Source organism: Myripristis murdjan, chromosome 22 (assembly GCF_902150065.1).
Source record: "Myripristis murdjan chromosome 22, fMyrMur1.1, whole genome shotgun sequence".
In the NCBI taxonomy this organism is placed as follows: domain Eukaryota; kingdom Metazoa; phylum Chordata; class Actinopteri; order Holocentriformes; family Holocentridae; genus Myripristis; species Myripristis murdjan.
Genome location: NC_044001.1, coordinates 12,453,648 through 12,474,502, shown reverse-complemented (window position 1 = coordinate 12,474,502; position 20,855 = coordinate 12,453,648). Strand labels below are relative to the sequence as shown.

At 41.6% G+C, this 20,855-nt stretch overlaps 1 protein-coding gene across 2 annotated transcripts in view; it reads right to left on the bottom strand.

Annotated features, from left to right (window-relative positions):
- Positions 1 to 6,439: 6,439 nt before the first annotated feature.
- fermt2 (FERM domain containing kindlin 2) overlaps positions 6,440 to 20,855 on the bottom strand; it is a 44,302-nt gene continuing 29,886 nt past the window's right edge. Inside the window, exons 7-16 of one of the 2 annotated variants that reach the window (XM_030044723.1) lie at positions 19,891 to 19,998; positions 16,064 to 16,198; positions 15,419 to 15,468; positions 14,629 to 14,753; positions 14,277 to 14,383; positions 13,899 to 14,117; positions 11,015 to 11,035; positions 10,011 to 10,135; positions 9,741 to 9,882; positions 6,440 to 9,224 (exon numbers count right to left, since the gene is read on the bottom strand). In XM_030044723.1, coding sequence (XP_029900583.1) covers positions 9,051 to 9,224; positions 9,741 to 9,882; positions 10,011 to 10,135; positions 11,015 to 11,035; positions 13,899 to 14,117; positions 14,277 to 14,383; positions 14,629 to 14,753; positions 15,419 to 15,468; positions 16,064 to 16,198; positions 19,891 to 19,998 — 1,206 coding nt within the window. In that variant the 3' untranslated portion in view covers positions 6,440 to 9,050. The remainder of the gene's footprint in view (positions 9,225 to 9,740; positions 9,883 to 10,010; positions 10,136 to 11,014; positions 11,036 to 13,898; positions 14,118 to 14,276; positions 14,384 to 14,628; positions 14,754 to 15,418; positions 15,469 to 16,063; positions 16,199 to 19,890; positions 19,999 to 20,855) is intronic. The other variant, XM_030044724.1, reaches the window with a different exon arrangement.

Here is a 20,855-nt window from a genome sequence, read left to right as displayed (position 1 = left end):
TTTAACCAACCATCTGGTGTCCATGCACTGTCTTTTTCGTTCTAAGAAAAAGCCAAACCATAACAAAGTTTGTAAGATGGTTTTCCTTCTTCCTCCTTCTCTCTTATATTTCATAACATTTAATAAACAGTCCAGCATGTTGCCTCCGTCTGTGTGTGTGAGGCCAGTGAATATCAGTGGCCTTGAAAGGAAAGATGTGAGGAAAGCGAACAAATCAAGATGCAACATGTATCGGTGGAAGAAATAACTGCATGACCTTACTCCAGTTCAAACGACAGGACAGGTTAAGGGGAAATCTCAGTAATAAATGTTGTCCTTACAACTGCATACCTGCTGTAGGACTCCTGCATCTTCATTAGAGTACACAAACAAAAGGAATGCAGTGTGGAATGCAGGACACGTCACAACTGCGAGATGAACCTTGGGACTGTGTTTGAGTCAGCCTCATCTGTTTCCCCTCTCCTCCTATGCATTGTGCCAACACTGGAAAAACATTTAATCTCTCTTTGCCCACAGGCAGCGGCTTAACTCAGGACTGAAAACAGGATTTTGAGAAGAAAAATCCCGAGTCAAAGTTAATACTCAGAGGTGTGCTGCATTCAAATTTTAGAGCAACTCGCTGGGCAATTGGCTCTGTAATGGAGCCACACACCATTAGCCATCACAAACTCCATCTATCTCCATCATGACAGTCTGCGCCGTTGACTGATAGGTGTGTGCCTGTCCATGAGCGTGCATGTGCATGTGTTTGTGTGTTGCTGCAGCTGTGCATGTTATTCTTGCACTAAATCATCTGTATCATTATAGAGGATTAAGATGGATACTGAAGACCTCATTTGACTCCAAAGGCTCACTCAGTTTAATTTATATTGAGGAAAGGTTGGTGCTTTTTTTGGTGCAATGTATATCTCATACCCCAAATCATGACCACTACATACAGTAGGGTAAGTGTTCAGTCATATTCAGATTCAGGCATATTCAGTGTTAAAATCTTGTTTTTCTTTAAAAAAAAAAAAAAAAAAAAAAAAAAAAAAAAGATAAAATAAAATAACCCTAACCTTAACCCTTGATTTAAGAAAATCTTTAATAAAGTTGATAATCATGGTAATAAATGGGGTTATCTCATCCATTTGCAGATTTTTTCACTTGCTTGAACAAGACTTTAAACATTTATGACAGCTTAAGTGGAGATTTTTTGCAGTGATGTATTAAAAGGTCTTTATACATGAATTAATATATAGTGAGGGTCTATTCTTTCAGCCCTGCCTGGTTCAGCCTCATGCTTCACTGTCAGCCTGTCTTAGCCGTCAGTCTCTGTGCCTCTGAGGCTTGTCTCCTCTGTCCTCTGTCCCGTATCCCTGCCTGGCAGTAGCACACTGACTCTCGGCCCTTTATCGTGCTAATGCCAGATAACCATCAAAGGTGGATAATTTACCCGATCAATGAGCAGAGCCCTCTGGGTTTCACAAAGAGCCAAGGATCCAATTTTATTTTCCAAGTCCAATTTAGTCTTTATTGCAGGCAGAACAAGTAGTGTCACACAGAGACGCTCTCACACCCATAGCGCCACAGGGAGATAATATGGAGATACTGAGATGGACACAGGGGCACGGAGACCTTGAGATTAACACAAGCTTATTTTTCTTATTATGTCTTCATATTTGGGAGCAATCAAAAATAAATAGGTAATAAAAAGATGATGAAACAGAGGGGAACAGCACCGATGGGGCCCTAAAGTTGATGAGGGATCAAAGATTGCAATGCATCTCTGGCTGATGTCACTGATCCAGCGAGAGTCACTTATAAACACATTATTACTACTATCAATTTGGTCATCACAATGAAGAGGCCAGAATAAATAGATACATTGTGAAGTAATAACATAGAAATAAATATGAAAGAATTCACAAGTTGTTAGAGTGTATATACTCCCGTCCACACTGATGCTTAAATCGTATTGAACAGGCAGTCTGTATTGTACAAATCTACCCCCAGTGTCCCATTCGAGACAGGGCCTCTCTGAGCTCATTTTCTTTAATTTGGACTCATATTTCAAGCATAGTTTTCTGAGGAGGATACATATCTCCCTGTAATATGACTCTAATAAAAAGCCTCCCGGCTCCTGCTGTGCCCTCCTCGTCAGATGACTCAACAGACTCTGCTCCCAAAATGCCCCAGGGATAGATAGGTTCCACCACCCAGCAACAAAGACAAAAACATGGATCCAGACCCTTATTTGTTTGTAGCAAAAATGTTCCCCAACAACGACAGCCTTTTAAATTGTATTAGCCTGGGTGAGAAACAAGATTTAGCAGAACCAAAAAGGTTTTAGTGGGCGAGTCAATGCAAATTAGCCAATTTTGTGCAACAATGCTTAAAGCCAAAAGGTGCCTAGGGAGAAGTGGATTACCTTAGAAAATGCTTCCACGGCAAATAGGTGGATATTAAATGTTTGCTTGAGTGAAAATTCAACTTAATATGTTATGTAAGCTGTAACACACAACTGGATAGAAGAAGCTGTAATTTGTTGTGTACAAAAGTCTGCTACATAATTTACACTGTATTACCACATTTGGCCTTAAAAACTGAGTGACTGTTTGGCATTGATGCTAATTGGTTACAGAGTAGGCGCACAATATGAAGATGTAAAGGTCCTGGTTCACAACAGGCCCATGTCATCTCTATAATCATCATGTATCGTGACATCATGAGCTGAGAGGACACACTCAGGATCAGCGCTGAGACTTTAATGCCATAACTATAGTTTCTGCAATTTTGTATTTGGCATCTTGGCCTCTGGGGCAGCACTAACAATGTGGTATATGGATGACCTAAGGCTTCCTATTGGTAAAAATTAGTTGTGTCAGATCTTGTTTATGGGTAAGACTGGTTTCAGCTGTCACACCCTCTTCTGAATTTACTTGCTATCCACTGGGACAAGGACAGGTGAAAGAAACTCCCCTAAGCAGCCATAAACTACACTGTTTTTTCTGTGTGAGAAGGAATGCTAATTCATGCTTGAACTTGTCAACAGTGACTGGTACATCAACAGTGAGTAATAAAATCAACCTAAAGCAGAATTCTCACGGTTGTCCCAAAGATCTTGTGCAAGTGGCATTATCAGCTCCAGGTTTGTCAGAGAAGTAGCTATGTGTTCTCAGATTTCTAGTTTGGGAGAAAGTTATTACTGTTTGCGGATGAAAAATCGGTCAAACAGCTCCAGGGTGTAATTGATGACATCAAGATAAGAGTCTTGGATCTCTTTTTCCTCGCTTTCCACAGAAACAAAGCTAGACTGAACTATCCAAGATAATAGGAATAACATCTGTGGGTTCTTTTAAGGGCGGACTTTTCCCTTAATATGTGAGCCCAAGAGGTCAAGTCCACATATTTTGACAAGATCTAATGACGTTTCATGTTGTATTGAAAGCCCTTGTCAGTCAAATGGAGAGCAATTAGGAAAACATGATGCATTGCACACTTACCACTCAATTCAGATTGATTGTTTGTTTGCACACATTGTTTGCGCACGCCTGTCATGGGTGAGTGGGATTTTGAAGTATTCCTAAGTGATACATTTATTTTTCCAGTAGACCGGGGGAAAAAAATAGTCAGCGCAGCCTTCCAAAAATTTTTGGCTTGTAAACGGCATCATGAGGGAATTCATGCAGCACACGCACTGGAAGCACATCAGACTACTTAGTGATTAAAGTTTGTCCCATTTGTTGTAGATGAAAAATGAAATAACCATGGCTGTCTGTTATGGTGATTTTTTTTATTTCATTTTATTTTATTTTATTTTATGTTATTTTAGTTAAAGTTGGAATATGGCAGTGACAAAGCACCTGACAGTCGAGTTGATAGCCGTGCATGGCAGACTATCTTGAAAAGGAAGAAAGAGGGAAGCAAAAAAGGGGAAATGACAGTTTGGAAATCTATAAGATCTCATCACGGTCTAAAACTGTGGATGTCAGCAGCACGTTCCAGACAGTAATGTCCATGACAGTAACAATGAGTTCAACAAACTCTGAACAGTCAGGTATGAGGAAAACACTTTCCAGGAACTGCACTGTGCGCCGGGGTCAGTTGTGAAAACAGAGGGAGGTGAGCAGCTGCTTTGAATTGCAACAGGTGCTATTTTGACTTTTGAGTAGTGTGTGTTATTCAGAGGGTGTATTTTGTGTCTTCAGTCTTTTGTTACTATCTATAATCCTTTCTTAGCTGTTCGTCAATAGCAAATTCACATTCTATAGGTCTCAGCCTGTCAAAAGTCTAGCATTTGGCATTCAAGTCTTCCCTGACCTTTTCTCTCATCACATCAAGGTTGTCACCCACCCTGTCCTCCTTAGGGATTTATGGAATTCCACGTCACTAGGCGGAGTGACGGCTGTCTTCCAGGATGGAGACATCCCAACTTCCCATACACACTTGTTTGACACACAATGGGCCAATTCCCTCTGGAACGTAAAGGAATATTAGAGGTCGATGTCATGATAGGAGGTGGCTTAGTCGTAAAGGAAGTCATAGGATAACATACATACACCGTTTTTCTTTTTCTTTTTTTTTTAAATAATGCTTGAGATGTTTAAAATCACAATCTAAATGACAGCCATGAGTGAGCCTTGATTAAGTGTGTGCTTCAAACGGTGCCTGGGACTTTACTACAATCAAACGCATCACTTTCTGAGCATCAGACTGAGAGCCATCTCACAAGGACAGGATGTTCTAGCAGGATTCATTGTTCCAACTGCAACGCCACACACCTTATCTAATGTCACAAGCAGACTGGAGGGCGGATACTAGTGAACAGGCTGTTGCAATGTGGTGCAGACAATTACGCGTGACACTAGATGTTGATGTTCAATGGACTACTTTGGAAAGAAAATCACAGAGATATTCAGTTGTGTGAAGACATGATTTTCATCTCTTCTTGCAGTCTGACTGGGAGGAATGATCTTCCTTCTTATCCATGGAGCTCAGCTATGTGCCCTCAAGTCTATAGTGCTGATTTACATACAGTGCCTTTAACCAGAGAAGGTGGAAGTCATTGGTGTGGTCAACTGTTGTCATGATTAGTTGGAATGAAAATCTACAGATTGTCAGAGCTCGAGGTTCGTTTGAGAAAATAAACTGTGAAGTACCTGATGATTTGTGTGTTTGAGCTCTATCACATTCTCACCATGATTGCCCACATTTTCTGGGTGGTTCACCTGACCTTGCTTTGTCAGTCGGCCCACACCGGCAGCTGATTCACCTGTTGAAGCTGTCATGTGTGCTTCCCATCATCCTAAGCATGATATCAATACCCCCCTTGCTTAACTCCTGCTGCCATTCTCCATGATACCAGTGTGGACATCAGGTGGTGCGAGCAGCTCCTCAGTTGTCACGGCCGCTAACACCTCCACATCCCAGCTGCTCAGCAGGTGACAGACCGATGTCCGCAGTGCCACTGTGGGAGAAGGAGCCAAAACCCGTGAATAGACAGACTGTCTGCAGGCATTCTCTGAATTAATCTCCTCTTCAATCTGGCACTCGGTTTCCACTGGGATGCCAGGTAAACAGGTCAGATTTGGGAACAGAAACCTTTGGGGAAGTTTGGAAGCCGCCGAGCATTTGACTGCAGTGGAGAGATGGAGAGCATAGTGGTTGTATACTGCCCTCTGGTGTAGATCATCTGTAACTGCTCACATACTGTATCTAGAATGATTAGTACTGTATTACAGTGGTTGTAAAATGTGCTAGAGTGTAGTATCATCTACCATCCTCACAAGAGTATAGTATCATCTACCATCCTCACCTGAACAACCTGCCAGAAGAGCTGAAGGCTTAGGGCTAGTGCTGGATTTTTACTATCTCAATGTAACTTAAACAGTTTTCTCTCTCTCTCTCTCTTTTTTTTTTTTTTTTTTTATAATTGTACATTTTATTATAATGGAGCACTAAAGGTGCTTGATGTTGATTTAATTTGAGACTTGAGTTTGGGTCCTCAGCAAAATCAGGTCTAATTTTTACAGTACAAAACATGTATGAGTGATAAATGTAAGATTATGTTAGGTTATTAAGTTTGAGGTATTTGTTATTCACATTAGGGGAGGATCACTATAAGCCCCTTGGGGTTTCCTAGCCTCTCATGCACAATTTGTCTGATTTGTTATGATACTTTGCTTTTACTATGTTTGTCATTGTTTAAGTGTGACACCTGAAATAATTTAATACTTCAAACAAACCAAAATATCTTTTCATGCCAGGATCTCTATGGCAAAATCACATCAAATGCAGATCCACAGAATTAAAAGTCAACTTGGGCGTCAAGGACATTCAAAAGGTTTTAAAACTCCTAATCTAGAACTATGCAACCCATGGTGGACAATATCAATATTATGTGACTAAAAGTCTTGAGAGAAACAACCTAGAATCAATCAAACATAGAAACAGCAACTTAGCTTAAATAAAAATTACTTTTATTCTTTAAAATAAATGCATTTTTACAGTCTGAAAACAGCAGGCCATGCACTGCTGCTCTGGACACTGGAGGCAAACAAAAAATAACAACATCAGAGGAAAAAAAAAACATAGGCTACGCTTGTTTTTCTCTTACTTCTGTTCATTTTTGCTGATTTGTCTCAAACTCCAGGGTCAAAACTAAATGGGCCTCCTTCATATTGATATTAATACATGACACACACGAGCTGTGTTAAAGCAGAATGTTAAGTGATACATTTGAAAAAAGGCACCGAACAAATGCAGAAAATCCATGTGTGGTATCGTTGGTAGTTCAAAGAGGGAGCTGGTAAAGCAACTCACCACAACCGCTAGAAGAGGCAACAGAAAATGAATAACACTTGAAGTAGAGGAAAGAAAAAAAAAATAAAGCACAATGACAAAGTGTACTTACGCATACTTTAGAAAAATGATATGTGAGGAAAAGAATCATGATCAAATCCTAAAAACCTGGAGTTTGAGACTAGTGTTATCTTCATATATATTCATATATATCTTCATCTGAAAACTCAGTAAGACCATAACATTGGCAGGCACAAATCTGGATACTCCACATGTTGACAGATGGCTTTCCCCCCTCGTTTCTGGAAAAATACACTTCCACCCCCCAAAAAGCAGCAACAAAAGAACAACTGTACAATTCTATAAAACCTGTGTTTTTACATTAGTTACAAAAAACCTAATACTTCATTTACTGATCCTTCATACTGAGGACAAAAAAAAAGACTTTGCATATTCATTCTTCAAACTTGGTGACCTATTGCTGGTGTGTAATGATAAAAACGATAATAATACTATATGGTGTAAGAAAAAAAATGGCCATAAAGTAATGGAGAAGGCAGCACAAGGGAATAATGATAGTATCCCTCCTGTAATGTAGTGCACAGGCACAAAGCAGAGAGATGCCAGGGGTTTCAAATCTCTGAATGCACTTCCAAACATGCTGTTGGTATTTTGCAATCTTACGTGGTCAGAACAATCAGCCATAAAGAGACGTGTTTGGCAACATTACTCCATGTTGGCACTGGATGTTACTTGATAGCCAAGTTTAAACCTGCATTCTCGGCTTGATACTTGGAACATTTAGTACCAGAAGATGAAACATCTATCTGTAGTCAGAGCTAGGAAAAGATAACCATTAATGGACAAGCACATCTGAACATGCTATTCCTTGAGTTGAGTCAGTTCATTAAAATAATTCAAGCTAACAAAATATGCCAATGGAGTGAGACGTTTCTTATTTAAATCAACTTGCTTCAGAATTTTCCTTCAATCAAGCAATATTATCTTGACACCAGTGGAATGTGCCTTATTTCAATATTTGCCACATGCTTCCAGTGCAACAGCAACGAGTCAAATTATCTCACCAAGAGTGACTATGAAACTAAATGACTGGTTAAGATGGATTTTTTTCCAGTAAGGTCTTTTAGGTTAACCATTCCGATTTTCGAAACCACAGGACGCTCATCCCAGTGCACTGGACTGTAGTGTGTTTTCAGACAACACGGTAACTTCCAACAGTCTGTTCAAAACAAAACACGATTCGGTTCAGAGTCTCAGTGTCACACCTGCCAGCACAGGTATTGAGAATACAACGGAGAGACTCGACAAAGAGGAGACACCATTCACTACCACTGTGGACAAGCTCTGATACGACAAAGCAAACAAAGACATTAGAAAACAAAAGCTAAAGGAAAATTAACTACAGCTTATTCATTAGGACTGTACTGTAGAAGTGCTTGCACGTGACTTAAAAAGGGATTAAAAAAAGTGAAAATCCTTCATAGAGTGGATAGGATGGACATAATGTGCTACAATCACTGACCACCGCTGCTTACAGATACCCCTTTGAATTAACTGTGTTTTATGTGTATTTTAGGATAAATAATTAGATATAACTGCGGGTATCTGTGGCACTATCATCATGATATATTCTAGCTGGTTGGCTGACAGATCGATGTCATTAGCTCCTTCAGTCCAGTTCATAGAAAGAGAGAGAAAGAAAGAGATACAGCGAGAGGAAGAGAAATAAAGAGAGGAAGAGAGGTCTTTGGGATTGAAAGGACTCCTGGCGTTTGACAGGTTTTAATGGGTTGTCATGGACGTACGTTGGTGACCGTCACTCCAGGAGGAGGGGAGGCGGGACTGCTGGAGAGGGGTTATAGGAAAACCAAACAAACGTCCTGCTTAAGTTTGTGTTCAGGCCTCTGCTCAATATATAGGGGCCACAGGGGCTGACATTCAGAGTTCATCTGGGCTGCATTCAGCAGAATATTAGTGTTTTTAAAAATGAATTTGTCAGCGTTAATGCAAAAAACAACAAAACAAACCAAAAAAAAAAAAAACCCTACAAGAGTAAAAACGGTGTCAGCCATGGCAATAGTGGTGCTGTGCTGGGTTCTTCAGCACAGTTCCAAACAATTAAAAAGACCAAGAAATAGTAGAATAAAATAAACCCATAACATCTAGACCCATCCCCCCCAAACCATGCCCCTCCTGGCCCCCGGCCCCTGGCCCACAACTGCTAACCCCTGGCTGCTCGGCCAGGCTCAGACCCAGCCGCTGGTCAGCTTATAGAACATCTCCTCATCTAGAGACTCGTTCTGGTCCTTGGCACGCGTGGACAGGAAGATGTAGCCACCGATGAACTCGTGGACCACCTTGCAGTCCACCTCAGCGCAGACGAAGGACAGACTGGGCTCGTCTGCAAACTCTACTGTCACCTGGACACACAGAGAGAGGATCACATCAGCCTCGTTTTGGGGAACAGCATTTTGAGAGCCTCTTACTTTCTTGATTTACGGTGTTTCTGGGAGATCAGACGTGCAGACAGGCAGTTTTATTTGATGGGAGCACGGGTATATTGTTTGAAAATGTGATGGTTAGACTGGTTGAAATTTACTGGCTCAGCATGGGGCTACCATTAAAATATCCTGTTTTCCAGGATGTGGAAGTAATAGGATGTAGTAAAGTCTTTGGCATTCCTTGTTAAATAGGTCAATATTCTGCCGTGGAAAATTAGAAAACAAGGTGAAAAGGTCATTTTCAATTTCATTGTTTAAATTGTAACTGTAACTGTGTGGTAAAGATGACTTTGAACTATGCATACCACTTGCTATTAATGCACATGTTTACATCTGACAATAAAAACACTCCTCAAATATTCTTACAGTGTTATTTATCACCAATCTGACATGTGCAAGTGTTCAGGTGTAAGCTATGCTATCAGGATTCCCTACCATCTTGATCTCCCAGTTGACATTCCACTGCTTCATGTTGCTAAAGCGCCAGGTCTTGATGGCGTCTCCAGTGCTGGCATCCATCCGGATCAGACGGTTGTAAGTGATGCCAATCAGCTCCTCCCGTTTTCCACCCTGGAACCTGCAGAAGAGACGAGGAAGGAAATGACCAAATGTGTCAACATAACACACATAAGTAAAAGAGTGACAGATAGAGAGATGAACAGACAGAATTTTTTTTTAGTTGCAAAAGGCTGGGATGGGACTTACTTTGCAAGGAAGTGGGTGATTCCGAACTCAGGCAGCGACTGCCATGCCTGGATGAAGCGCATCTTAGCTTCAATGAGACTCATCTGGGCCACGTTCTGGTGGGCCTCGAGGATCCGGGCCGAAATCTGACAAATACATAGACACAGAGCTTCATAAAGACAACTGTTTAACATACTCCTACCACTGAAGCTGGGAAAAACACACTCTTCCAACATAACAAATGTATCCCATCACCGCACTATAACCATCCTATGAATGCAGATGCAGACACTGAACATGAAAAAAAAAAAGAAGAAGAATATCCTTGGCTGTGTCCTTAAAGCCAAGGAGGCACTCAAGGTCAGCCCATTACCAGAAGGTTGCCATGGAAATATAAAACACCAAACTAATGGACCATGGTGAGCTTCCCCCTATATACATATAGTTATTTATTTATGTATGCAAAGGTGAAAGAGTGTGTGTGCATGTATGTGTATGCGTATTTGTTCCATTATAGCTCTTAAGTTGTTGTCACAGCAACAGAGTTTAAAATAAATAAATAAATAAATGAATACATAACAAATACAAAATCAATAATTTGTGTGTACAGTCTGTACAGTGCCAAGAAAACCCTATATACAAATAAAATGTATTATTATCATAATTATTACTATTTTTATTAAATTTAATAGTGTCCTCACTATCTGCCCGGCTTGGGTTTTTCTTTCCTAAATTTTACATAGTGGTTAATCTTTTCAGTGTCATATGAGTATACTTCTGTGTCATTTGCTTGTCTAAAATATTACGACCTTCTGAAAAATGTTAGTAGTTGAAAGAGATGAGAAATTAATGCCAAGTAACATCCAGAGGTTAGAGAGAATGGCTCTATGTACACTCTACTAACACTATCAGCCACTAGGAAGTGTTAGATAACTACTTTTAGAGACACAGGGACACAGACAGTTTACAGTACTGTGCACATATCTACAATTTTAGGCACCCAGTGGACACACAACTTAACTTACCAAGTCCCTGATATAGCCTGGCTGAAGAAGGGAGGCAGGGATGGGAGAAGGACAGAGTAGTGAAGGAGATGCATACAGGGGAGAGAAAAAAGAAAGAAAAAAATGGACAAAGAAAAAAAGCAAGTAAGTCCAATGTTGGGAGAAGAGAGATTTAAAAACAACAAAATAGCAGGCAATGCTTGTAAAAAAAGACAAACAAGGAGGGGAGAGAGAGGCTGTGAAGCCGGGCCAGTCATGCAATATTCAGTCTAAAGAGGGAACGAAAGTACAGTAGCAGCAGTCAAACATGATCTGTATAATCTGGAAGAGAAAGGAGAAGGTGTTATACTGAAAAACTGTCTGGTTTGTACAGGGGGTGGGCACTGGGTCTATAATTTCATGTATCGTTGTTCAGTTAAAATAATACTTGATAGTTGTCCCACAACTGTCACCCAAGGCAATGATACAGCTTTCATAATGTGCCTTTGTCATAATCCAACAACTTGTCTGTAGTTGCCTTTCCATCCACAAGATGGCGGTGTATACCACCTAAGCAGAGGCAGTAAGACTGAAGGGTGCCATGTGACCATTTCCCCTGGGTTTATTATTGTGCCTTTATTGTTTGTTTTCTCTTATGTAAAGGTATATGTTTGGCCAGAAACCAAATTAGTCCAAGTGATCTAAAAATTCCTTTGTTTATCCTCTGGGAACTGTGACACGGAAGTCTCTTCGGGACAGTTTGGAGAGAGGAAGTCCAGTATTTTTTGGTGGGCCAGCACCCTGCATGGCTCCCACAGCTGACTGGGAGCAAAGCAGCTTTTCCCAGACACTTTTCCCGCCCAGGCACGGCTCATTTCCTGGATGGCCCACGCCTACTACATGAGTACACATACGTGTGAGTTTATAGGCACGCATACACACAAGCCACAGTCCTGCTTTTTCATGTTGTGCCTGGGGATACCCTCCTATCCGTCTGGGTTTGTGACTGAGTATGGTACCAGGCCAGACAGCCACAGCCATACACAGAAACACAGGCAAGCCCCCAACAGTTACGAAAGACCAAATACAATCTTGCTTCTTACTGTGGTCTTGTTATTGACAACTTCAAGAGCTTTACGTGCTCCTTCAAAGACATTCAACCAGAAACGCTGACACTATTTTCCTAAATTGACTTGTTCTTGGGCTGCGAGCATGAGTCAACATCAGTTTCTGTTAATACTTATTTTAAAAGCCAAATATGGCAGACAACCCTTTGGCTGTTTTTGATGCATCCCTTCCCAAACATTTCCTGTTTGATGGCCCGCCCGGTATGAGAGTCACATTTGTAAACCTTCCTCTGCTTGTGTGTCTACGTCTCTTCCTAGACATCCAGTATGTGTCAGGCGGTGGTTACTACCCAGACCCAGACCATTTCTGAGTCATCACTTACCAGTATCCTTCCAGCACCCCTCCAACCCCCTAGAAAAATTCCACTTTTCCTGTATAGCTTAAACAAAACCAGTCTCAGTGAGTATGTTATGGGGTAGACCCCCCCCCACACTCACACACACACACCGCCACCACCACCCCCCAGCACCAAGTAACACAGCTATGGCAGGCGTGTACTCAGCTGTTCCAATGTACACACACCAGCCTATTATTTACATGAAAATCCACTGGGCATGGGGTACAATTTTCCTATCCATTACAAGAAAGTTAACCCATTTTTAGTGCTTAAACATAACACCTGGTTATTAAGATGTCTGTTGGTGGTTTAATGTTCTGTTTGGACTGCTATGTCTGTTCTGATTTCTTCTCCTCTGTGACCACAGATCTAGAGAGATGGGATGAGCAGTCCGGCGGCAATATCTCTCCTATCCCTCCTCCCTTTTGTCTACTAGCAAAAACGACAACTGAGAGACAAGGTGTGTGTGGTATCCCTTACAACACATGCTTTGGTCTGACATGAGCGACTCTACTGTAAGCAAGTTGAGTGGTTAGGATTTTCTGCTGTCCTGGTTTCCCCTCAGAGAGAGAGAGAGAGAGAGAGAGAGAGGTAGAGAGGGGAGGAGGAGGGAGGAGGCATAGTAGAGGTGGGGGAGAAGAGGGAGGCTACATTCCAATGCAAGACAACCCTGATGCCAGGAGGCACCCATCTGGGAAGCATCAGACACTCCTCCATCCAGCCCTCACAGCCCACTCATCAACCATGTAAACAACCTCCCCCAAAATACATAGAAGACTTCACAGCTACCCCATTCTCTTTGTCTCTTTGCAACCAGCACATTTAACATTTTACCTTCCATTCTGCTGTAGCTCCATCTTATGGAAACATCTACAAAATCACGCATGAATCACGAATCACCTTGTATAGTTGTGTTTCAACCGCACCCTGAGAACAACAAACTTAATGCGAATAAGGAGGAGCTATCTCGTCATTCTGTGTGCAGCTGACAACAGCAAAACAGCTGCAACATGGAAGATGTTGAGCCCATTATTAAGGCAGAGAGTTTGAAAATAAGACTGAGGATGGAGGAGGATTTATGTAGAGTAGTGGAGTCAGTTGTGTTTTGAAAACAGATTATTGGTATGTTTTTTTCCTTGATTACTAGTCTTGATTACAATCTGATGTTTTTAAAAGCGTGCTTTTGTGTGGTTTGCATCAAACATTTAACTAATTAGATAACGTCAGAGCTAAAACTCCACCCTGATGGCCCCCAGGGCTTTGGAGAGTACTGTGTCATTTGCAGGAACCGTTTTGGGGCCCGTTTTGGGTTTTTTCTGATGGAGACAGGGGTAAGGGTTCCTGGTTCCTCAAAAGGTTCTTGTGTGGAAAAGGGGTAGTCATATTTAAGAGGCTATAAGTACTGTTGTAATGTTAGAGCTCCATACAAGAACATGGCAGTCTCTCTCCTGCATGGCTTACCTGCTTGTTCTTGTACTTCTTCAGATAGCGTGGTGACACCAGACACTCCGGGTTGATATCAGTGGTGATGGGCTCAATGAACTGGGGGTCAGGGTTCATGTGCTGCATCTTAAGGAAGGACAGAATGTTCTGGACCTCCAAGTTGTAGGAGCTGTCAGCCATCGTCTTCCCTTTGGAAGCCAAGCGGCATGCCGCCATCCAGTGGGCGTACTGTTTCTCCTAGATGGAGAGTCAAGCAGGTTGGGATGATGATGGAATATGCACTCTTGTGCATCATTAATTTGATAGCTTTAAAAGTGCACCAACTTGAATGGAATAATAGCACTATGACATATGTTTGATGTTGTATTGACTTAATTAAATCCACATCAGACTCACTGTATCACACCGGAGCCAGATCTCATTCATGCCGTCAGCCACAGGGATTAGCAGCTTGATGTTGAATTTCTGACCAGAGATGTTGACATCTGGAGTTACCTCACAGCCTATGAAGGAAGCCACAGTTTGGGAAAGAATAGGGGGTTAAAAGTCACATTCGTTCTCCACACACCATCATAGATCACACACTTGTGTTAGAATATGTCAGCATTCTTGTATGAGCATGTGGTGCCTTCTTTTGAGTGGGTGTATTTAAACACACACATATACACGTACACACACACACACACGTATAATATTTGTGTGTGTGTGTTGTGTGTTTTGTGTTGTGCACATGCATTTGTGTCTGCACCTCTAAGATTCATTTGGTGAGCAGGTGTCCCATGTGCCTCCTCTTTGCTCTTGTAACAGGAAATTGTGATATCCTTGAACGTGCACCAGTACTGCTTATAGCCTTTCAGCGTCAGTTTCTTGGGTCTGGAAAATATAGAACAGACAGAGGGAGACATGTGAGACCCCAGATGGAAAAAACAGCCATTTTCTTTATTAGTGGTCAAGAGTAAGGCTGGGGGAAGAAAGATGGTACGTAAGCACAAAGGACAGAGGAAAAAAAGAGAAAGAAAGAAAGCCCCTTCTCAGGCTTTGTGGGCTGCAGTGCAAAGTCAGCACGGCGAATGGGAGAGAAGCCAGTATTGGGCGTGAACATTAACGTGAGACCATTACAGAGGAAATGCCTCTTAATATAATACCCACCACGGTTTATATATTTTACGAGACAACCAAACCGCAACGGCCACCTGCCTGTTACAAGGGTTTTCATCCAAAAGAGTACTATGCTGGAAAATGCTTGGTCCCATCATTATCAGTTTCCAAAACAGAACTGAGAACTCAGTTTGCAAATGTCGTTTTGGCACACAATGCAGGCCATTACACTGACACAAAACAGGCAATGGTCTCATATCTAGCCAGAAAACTTCATTTCCTGGTTTGCCTGATAGTAGATGCAACATCCTTTGTACAAATGCAATCTTTGCACGCACTCACATAGAGTTTTGAGTCTTCCAATAACATCTGGAAAAGTGAAAGTAAATAGGGTATAAGTAGGGTCATAGATGATGGGATAGTTGTAGATACGGACTTACTTGAAGACTTTGACATAGTCTGCTAGCTCAGGAATAGATGTGATATCACCCTAGAAGGAAAAGGAGAACCAAAACATAGTTTGTAAAGCCCAAGAAATTTCAGCATAATAGAGTAAGACGTGGTTAAACATAACCAAAACAATGACCTCAGGCTAACTTTCTATGCTTCCTCATCGTTCAGCATTGCATACTAAAGACAACACTGCTTATGTAATACGTCAAAGTGCAGCTTCCTCTGATAAGCTGCATGAACTTACTACGTTTTCAAGGCAGGGCAGCCTGAACAATGGAAGCTTATAATATCAAGCTGCCCATCTTAAAATGCAGCCTTTGTTGGGTTTATTTAAGCATCACATATCTCATACCACCAGCTGTTTGCCTCATAAATAACAGTGTGAAATTTTGCACTTGCACTAAAACTCGTTGTAATTTCCCCTCCCCTGAATCACTGTTTGTATATGTTGATTATAGCTACATAATCATGCAACTGATGAAAGCAGACTTTATGGGAATGTCCTTAGCACCAATTCCACTTCAAAGCCTGCACAGTTAGGAATACAAACAAATAAAATCACACACGGACATGAAACTGAATGGAAACACTTCCACAAGCCCAGTACATGTGATGTGGTATCGCTGTCATACCAGTGTGTTGGATGTTTTTCCTCCCTCCAAGGTAATCTCCAGGTCTGACAGGGCTGCATCCACCTCATCCACCTCCTTCTCACTGTTATTCATGTGGTTGTCTGAAGACATGATTGACAGCTTGTTGATGTGGTACTGAGGAAGAAAAAAACATAGCAAATGAGGTCAGTTTTGGATGATGTTTTGTTTGAGGATTTATTCGGTATCCTACAGATTTTCAAGTTGGACAGTCCACTGTTTATTTATTTTGCATTTTTAATCTTCCAGTTACAAGACTGTCTTTCAAACCAGCAGGTGTATATGAACCTTACCGGTAGAAAATTTGGGGGATTAACAGCGTAAAGAAAGGGAGAAATTAGGAGACAGTCTGCTGGCAACTGTTAGTCATTCCAACACCTTGGTCAACAGTTATGCTGATTTCTATAAAGCTTCCCACTATGTGTGCTACTGGTGCGCAAACGCCCAACTTTTTCTAATAAAACTGAAGTAGTCTGTGATAATTGCCAAATAAATACTTTAAGACTTCTTTGGCATTTATGTCAGCAAGTGCTGCCAGCCTGCACCATGTTAACACAGATAAAAAGTACTTTTGAGTTTACTTTTTAGAGGTGACTATAAATGTGAATAAGAGACACCAGGCTCAGGATGAGGACTGGGTGACGTGACTAGAGCTTATGATTTAGGAAGGGAAATGAGTGGGAGTGTCTGGACGCTGCGTTCTCAGAACATCTCTGAACTGTACCCAGCCATAAATTTGTCTTTACTAGGAACATATGTGAGACTGAGGCAATAGGATGGGACAAGAGGTTGTACATTGTTGAAACAATGGAAATACCAAGTCAACTAGTCGGGATGGCTGCATTACCAAAAAGATGACCATGGTTTCCTCCTATCGTGAGTCACAGACACTAAATACAACTTGTTGACAAATGGTATTTATAATGTCAGCCCTTCACCAACCACCCCCATACATGAGTGAACAGCTGTCGAGAGAGAGGGAGGGAGAGAGAGCAAGAGAGAGAGAGATGTGACACTATAGCCAGCTAAGATTACAGAATGTGGGACAAAGGGGTCTGATGAAACCATTTCACCGGCTGTCACGCCTACTGTGATCTAATGACTCTTTGTTTAAGTTGCTCCAATGGACGCCTGACAGGTTCCAGTTTTACTATAAGCTGTTATAAAACATCTGATGGTTAGTTACACTGTTTCAGAATTTGATTATCACAATAACAGCTTTTGATTAGTGGGAGTGATTCATTTATACATGGCTGCCTGTGTTCTTTTAAACCCGCATGAGGGAACATGAAAAATATCCTTATGGGTACTGTTTTTTTTTTTTTTTTTTTCAGTACAGACCATGGTGAAATGATGACCATGATGTGAAATGATGATGTATTAGTGATTAACTGACCAAAAAACCATGATACTTTTAATCAAAATAATCATGATTCTGAATATTCATTTTAGCCCATCTCCACAATGTACATGTGTACGCAAACGAACTGTCTGTGCCCATGTGTAGTGTACAGTGTTGGGAGTAATGCATTTTAAGTCAGGCATTACTGTATAATTACTTTTGGCAGTAATTAAGTGACATAGCACGTTACCAATATAATTTCGGTAATATTATCACAGTTACTTAAATGTCCAGCATCATGTTATAATCAAATATAATACAAAGTACAACCAAATGTTTAGTTATTAAGAATTTAAGAAACATGCCCCCTGTCATGTCAACATAAAACAAACAAAAAAAAACATCAACTATATTAGTTTCCTTCTCATATGAACCACCAAAGAAGAAGAAGATTCCTTTGCCAGTGACTACTGATCAGCTGTTAATGGGGGTGTAATATGAAATAATACTTTGGCAAGTTTTTCTATTGTAATGTAGGCTCGCAAACAGATCTAGGCGTGTCCTTTCCGCATTAAGTGCTCTCCTATAGTCAATTGTTCAAGGCCTATGCCTTCATTAGGCTGTACAGTGTTGCCTCCCTCTGGAATAATTACAAGCATTAATAACTGAATGAATGAATGAGTGAATGGATGAAGAACTTCATAGGCTACTAACAGTGGGCCGTATGACTTCTGTGCTTATGTTGCTGACAGTAACAGAAAGTAGTGTAATAAGTAACACGTTCTTCAAACAAAAGTAACATTGTAGTAACCAATTACTTTTAAATGCCTGTTATTACCTTTTGTGAGTAATGTGCTCAACACTGGTAGTATGAGTGTGTGTGTGTGTGTGTGTGTGTGTGTGTGTGTGTGTGTGTGTGTTTGTGTGTTTATGTGTTTTTGGGCTGAGGTACAACGTGTACTGACCAGCTGTGAACCAAGTCTCTTTTCTGGGCAAGACTATGATGCTGATTACTGTTCCTGCTTCAGTGAGCTAATCTCTAATTCCTAAGCAATGCCAAACTGGCACCAGGTGATAGCTTGCTAGCACTAGCCAGCCAGCTACGGGATGTGGACAATCACTGGTCTTTATTTAGACCCTCGTATCCACTCTCTATAGCCGCCTCCCTCTGTGAAGCTCAACCCCTGCACATGGCGTACGATCCTCGTCAGTGAAATCTTAGCCATGAACCTTAGGCTCACACTGCCCAGCTGAAACACAGTAAGAGAGCTAGTACAGTGCTAACAGACAGGTAGTGACAGACTAGCCACCAGTCTAAACACAGCACTCGGGTTAGCATCCTTTCTCAGAGGAGTGTAACAAGACACCAGTGAAGTGTAATTATAACCATTCTGATGAAACACACCTCACACCTCACAGTGTAAGTGGGCTTTTAGAGAATGTGAGCAGGTCTGTCAGACTGTCTGTCTAGCGAGGGTGGGTGGTCTGAGTTGAGGCGCTTGGTCCTGTTGCCCGAGATGCTCTATAATTACCCTGTGGGTGAGGACAGGGTGGCGTCCTCAGGTCTTGGCACCCACGTTTTATGAGGGTCGGAAATAGAAGGGGTACCACCCCTCAGAGTAAGGGGGCAACCTGAGGGGGCAAAGGGGGCTCACATCTATCTCACTTCCCTCCTTGCCCTATAAATCTACACTCACCATTTCCCTTCCTCCTGCTGTACACTGCTCACAGAAAGGAAATAATGTGTCAGATGCCAGCAGTGGGCTTAAGTCTCAACAAGGCGTCTGGAGTCTTGTAACGTTGGCAGACTTGCTGCATGAGTGGCTACAACAAGGTGCCATATGACCAGCATGGTCTACTGCAATTATACCATAAGCTCAGGTTTATAGGCTTAGCACTGTAGACAAGTAGAAACTGTCTTCACTACCTCAAGACCAGACCTTATTGAGAGAAATTAATATTGGGAATATTAGCATGTTATATCAACAAGAGCAAATAATTGATAACATACTGGTCTAGTGAATTTAACATTCATTAGACCTATTATTTAAAAAGTCTGGATTATCAAAATGACTCTGAACTCAGTTTAAATGTGGAACAAGAGAATTCATGTCTTGCAAGATAACTGTAATTAATCATTCATAAGGGACATTTTAAAAGCCTAGTGATACTGTAGCATATTAAGAGGCCCAGTGGGAGTGTGGGTGCTAATACCCTTATTAGCTCCTTCAGCAAAGATGTGCAATGGCCAAGTTTTTGTAAGCATGCCGCAGCGGAATGGGCAGCCATATGGCTCAGCTCTGGGCTGGAAGCCCATCCAATTCATTAGCTTGTGGTTGAGAAGGCAACCTGTCTAATGAGAAGAGAACTGCAGGTCTTTAAACTTCAGATGCTGACAACGCAGTCCAAAACCAGAGCAGTTAAGACCTGACACAGACACAAGAGCGCACACATGCACCCATCTCACCTGCAGGGCAGCAAACATCATCATTTCCTCCTCGGTGCACTCGATTTCCTCCAGCAGAATGGCCCACTTGGCCTGTTCATAGAGCTGGTTCACCCGGATGGCATCATACTGCAGGGGGTGGAAATAACAGTTAACTCCCATACAAACAAAACATTGAATAAACACACACTCACTCTCACACATACACCCTCCATTTCTCTCTTTTCTTTCTAACTCTCAGACTCTGACACGCACACACACGCACACACACACGCGCGCGCACACACACGCGCACACACACACAAGGAACAGTTGAGATTACAGATCAGATCAGTAACTGGAGTTGAGTGTGGTTTACAACAAGACCATTCAGATAGTGCCAGTTAAGTTGTCAATGACAGAAATGTATAACATGGTGACTTTGAAACACTTAAACATGGTAGCTGAAACTTGAAACTCAACATATTGTCATATATGGCAAACCTCACTCATCAGGCACATAAAATAGGCTAAAAGACACTTAATATTTGAAATATTTGAAAATACTGTCAACAAAAAAAAATCTTGATTTTGCAGAGAGGCATTTCCTCCAAACACTAACCTAACAGCTTCAGTCTCAATTGGGTGGCCCTACCTAGGGCCCCTTACCCTGACCTAAAATCACACTACCATCTGGGACTTGCATTCAGTGTAACAGGCTAACCAGCATATCAGCTCTGTTTTCTGAACCTTGCAACAGGCCATAATTATTGGCTTCACCTCAGTGTAACTCAGTCTATAAAACATGATAAATGACCAATAAATCATCATCTTTTAGACTGGACTCTGCCTCATGTTCATAGTGTCGTTGTAAAGTGAGACCGCTGTAGCAGAAAATGCTGCGTTTCAGTCAGGCTGGAAGAGTATTACACCAGCTAGCCTGGACAAGAAATATGCAGTCCAGGACCTCTGGTAGTGTACATGATGTAAAAACTGCAAGCTCTGTG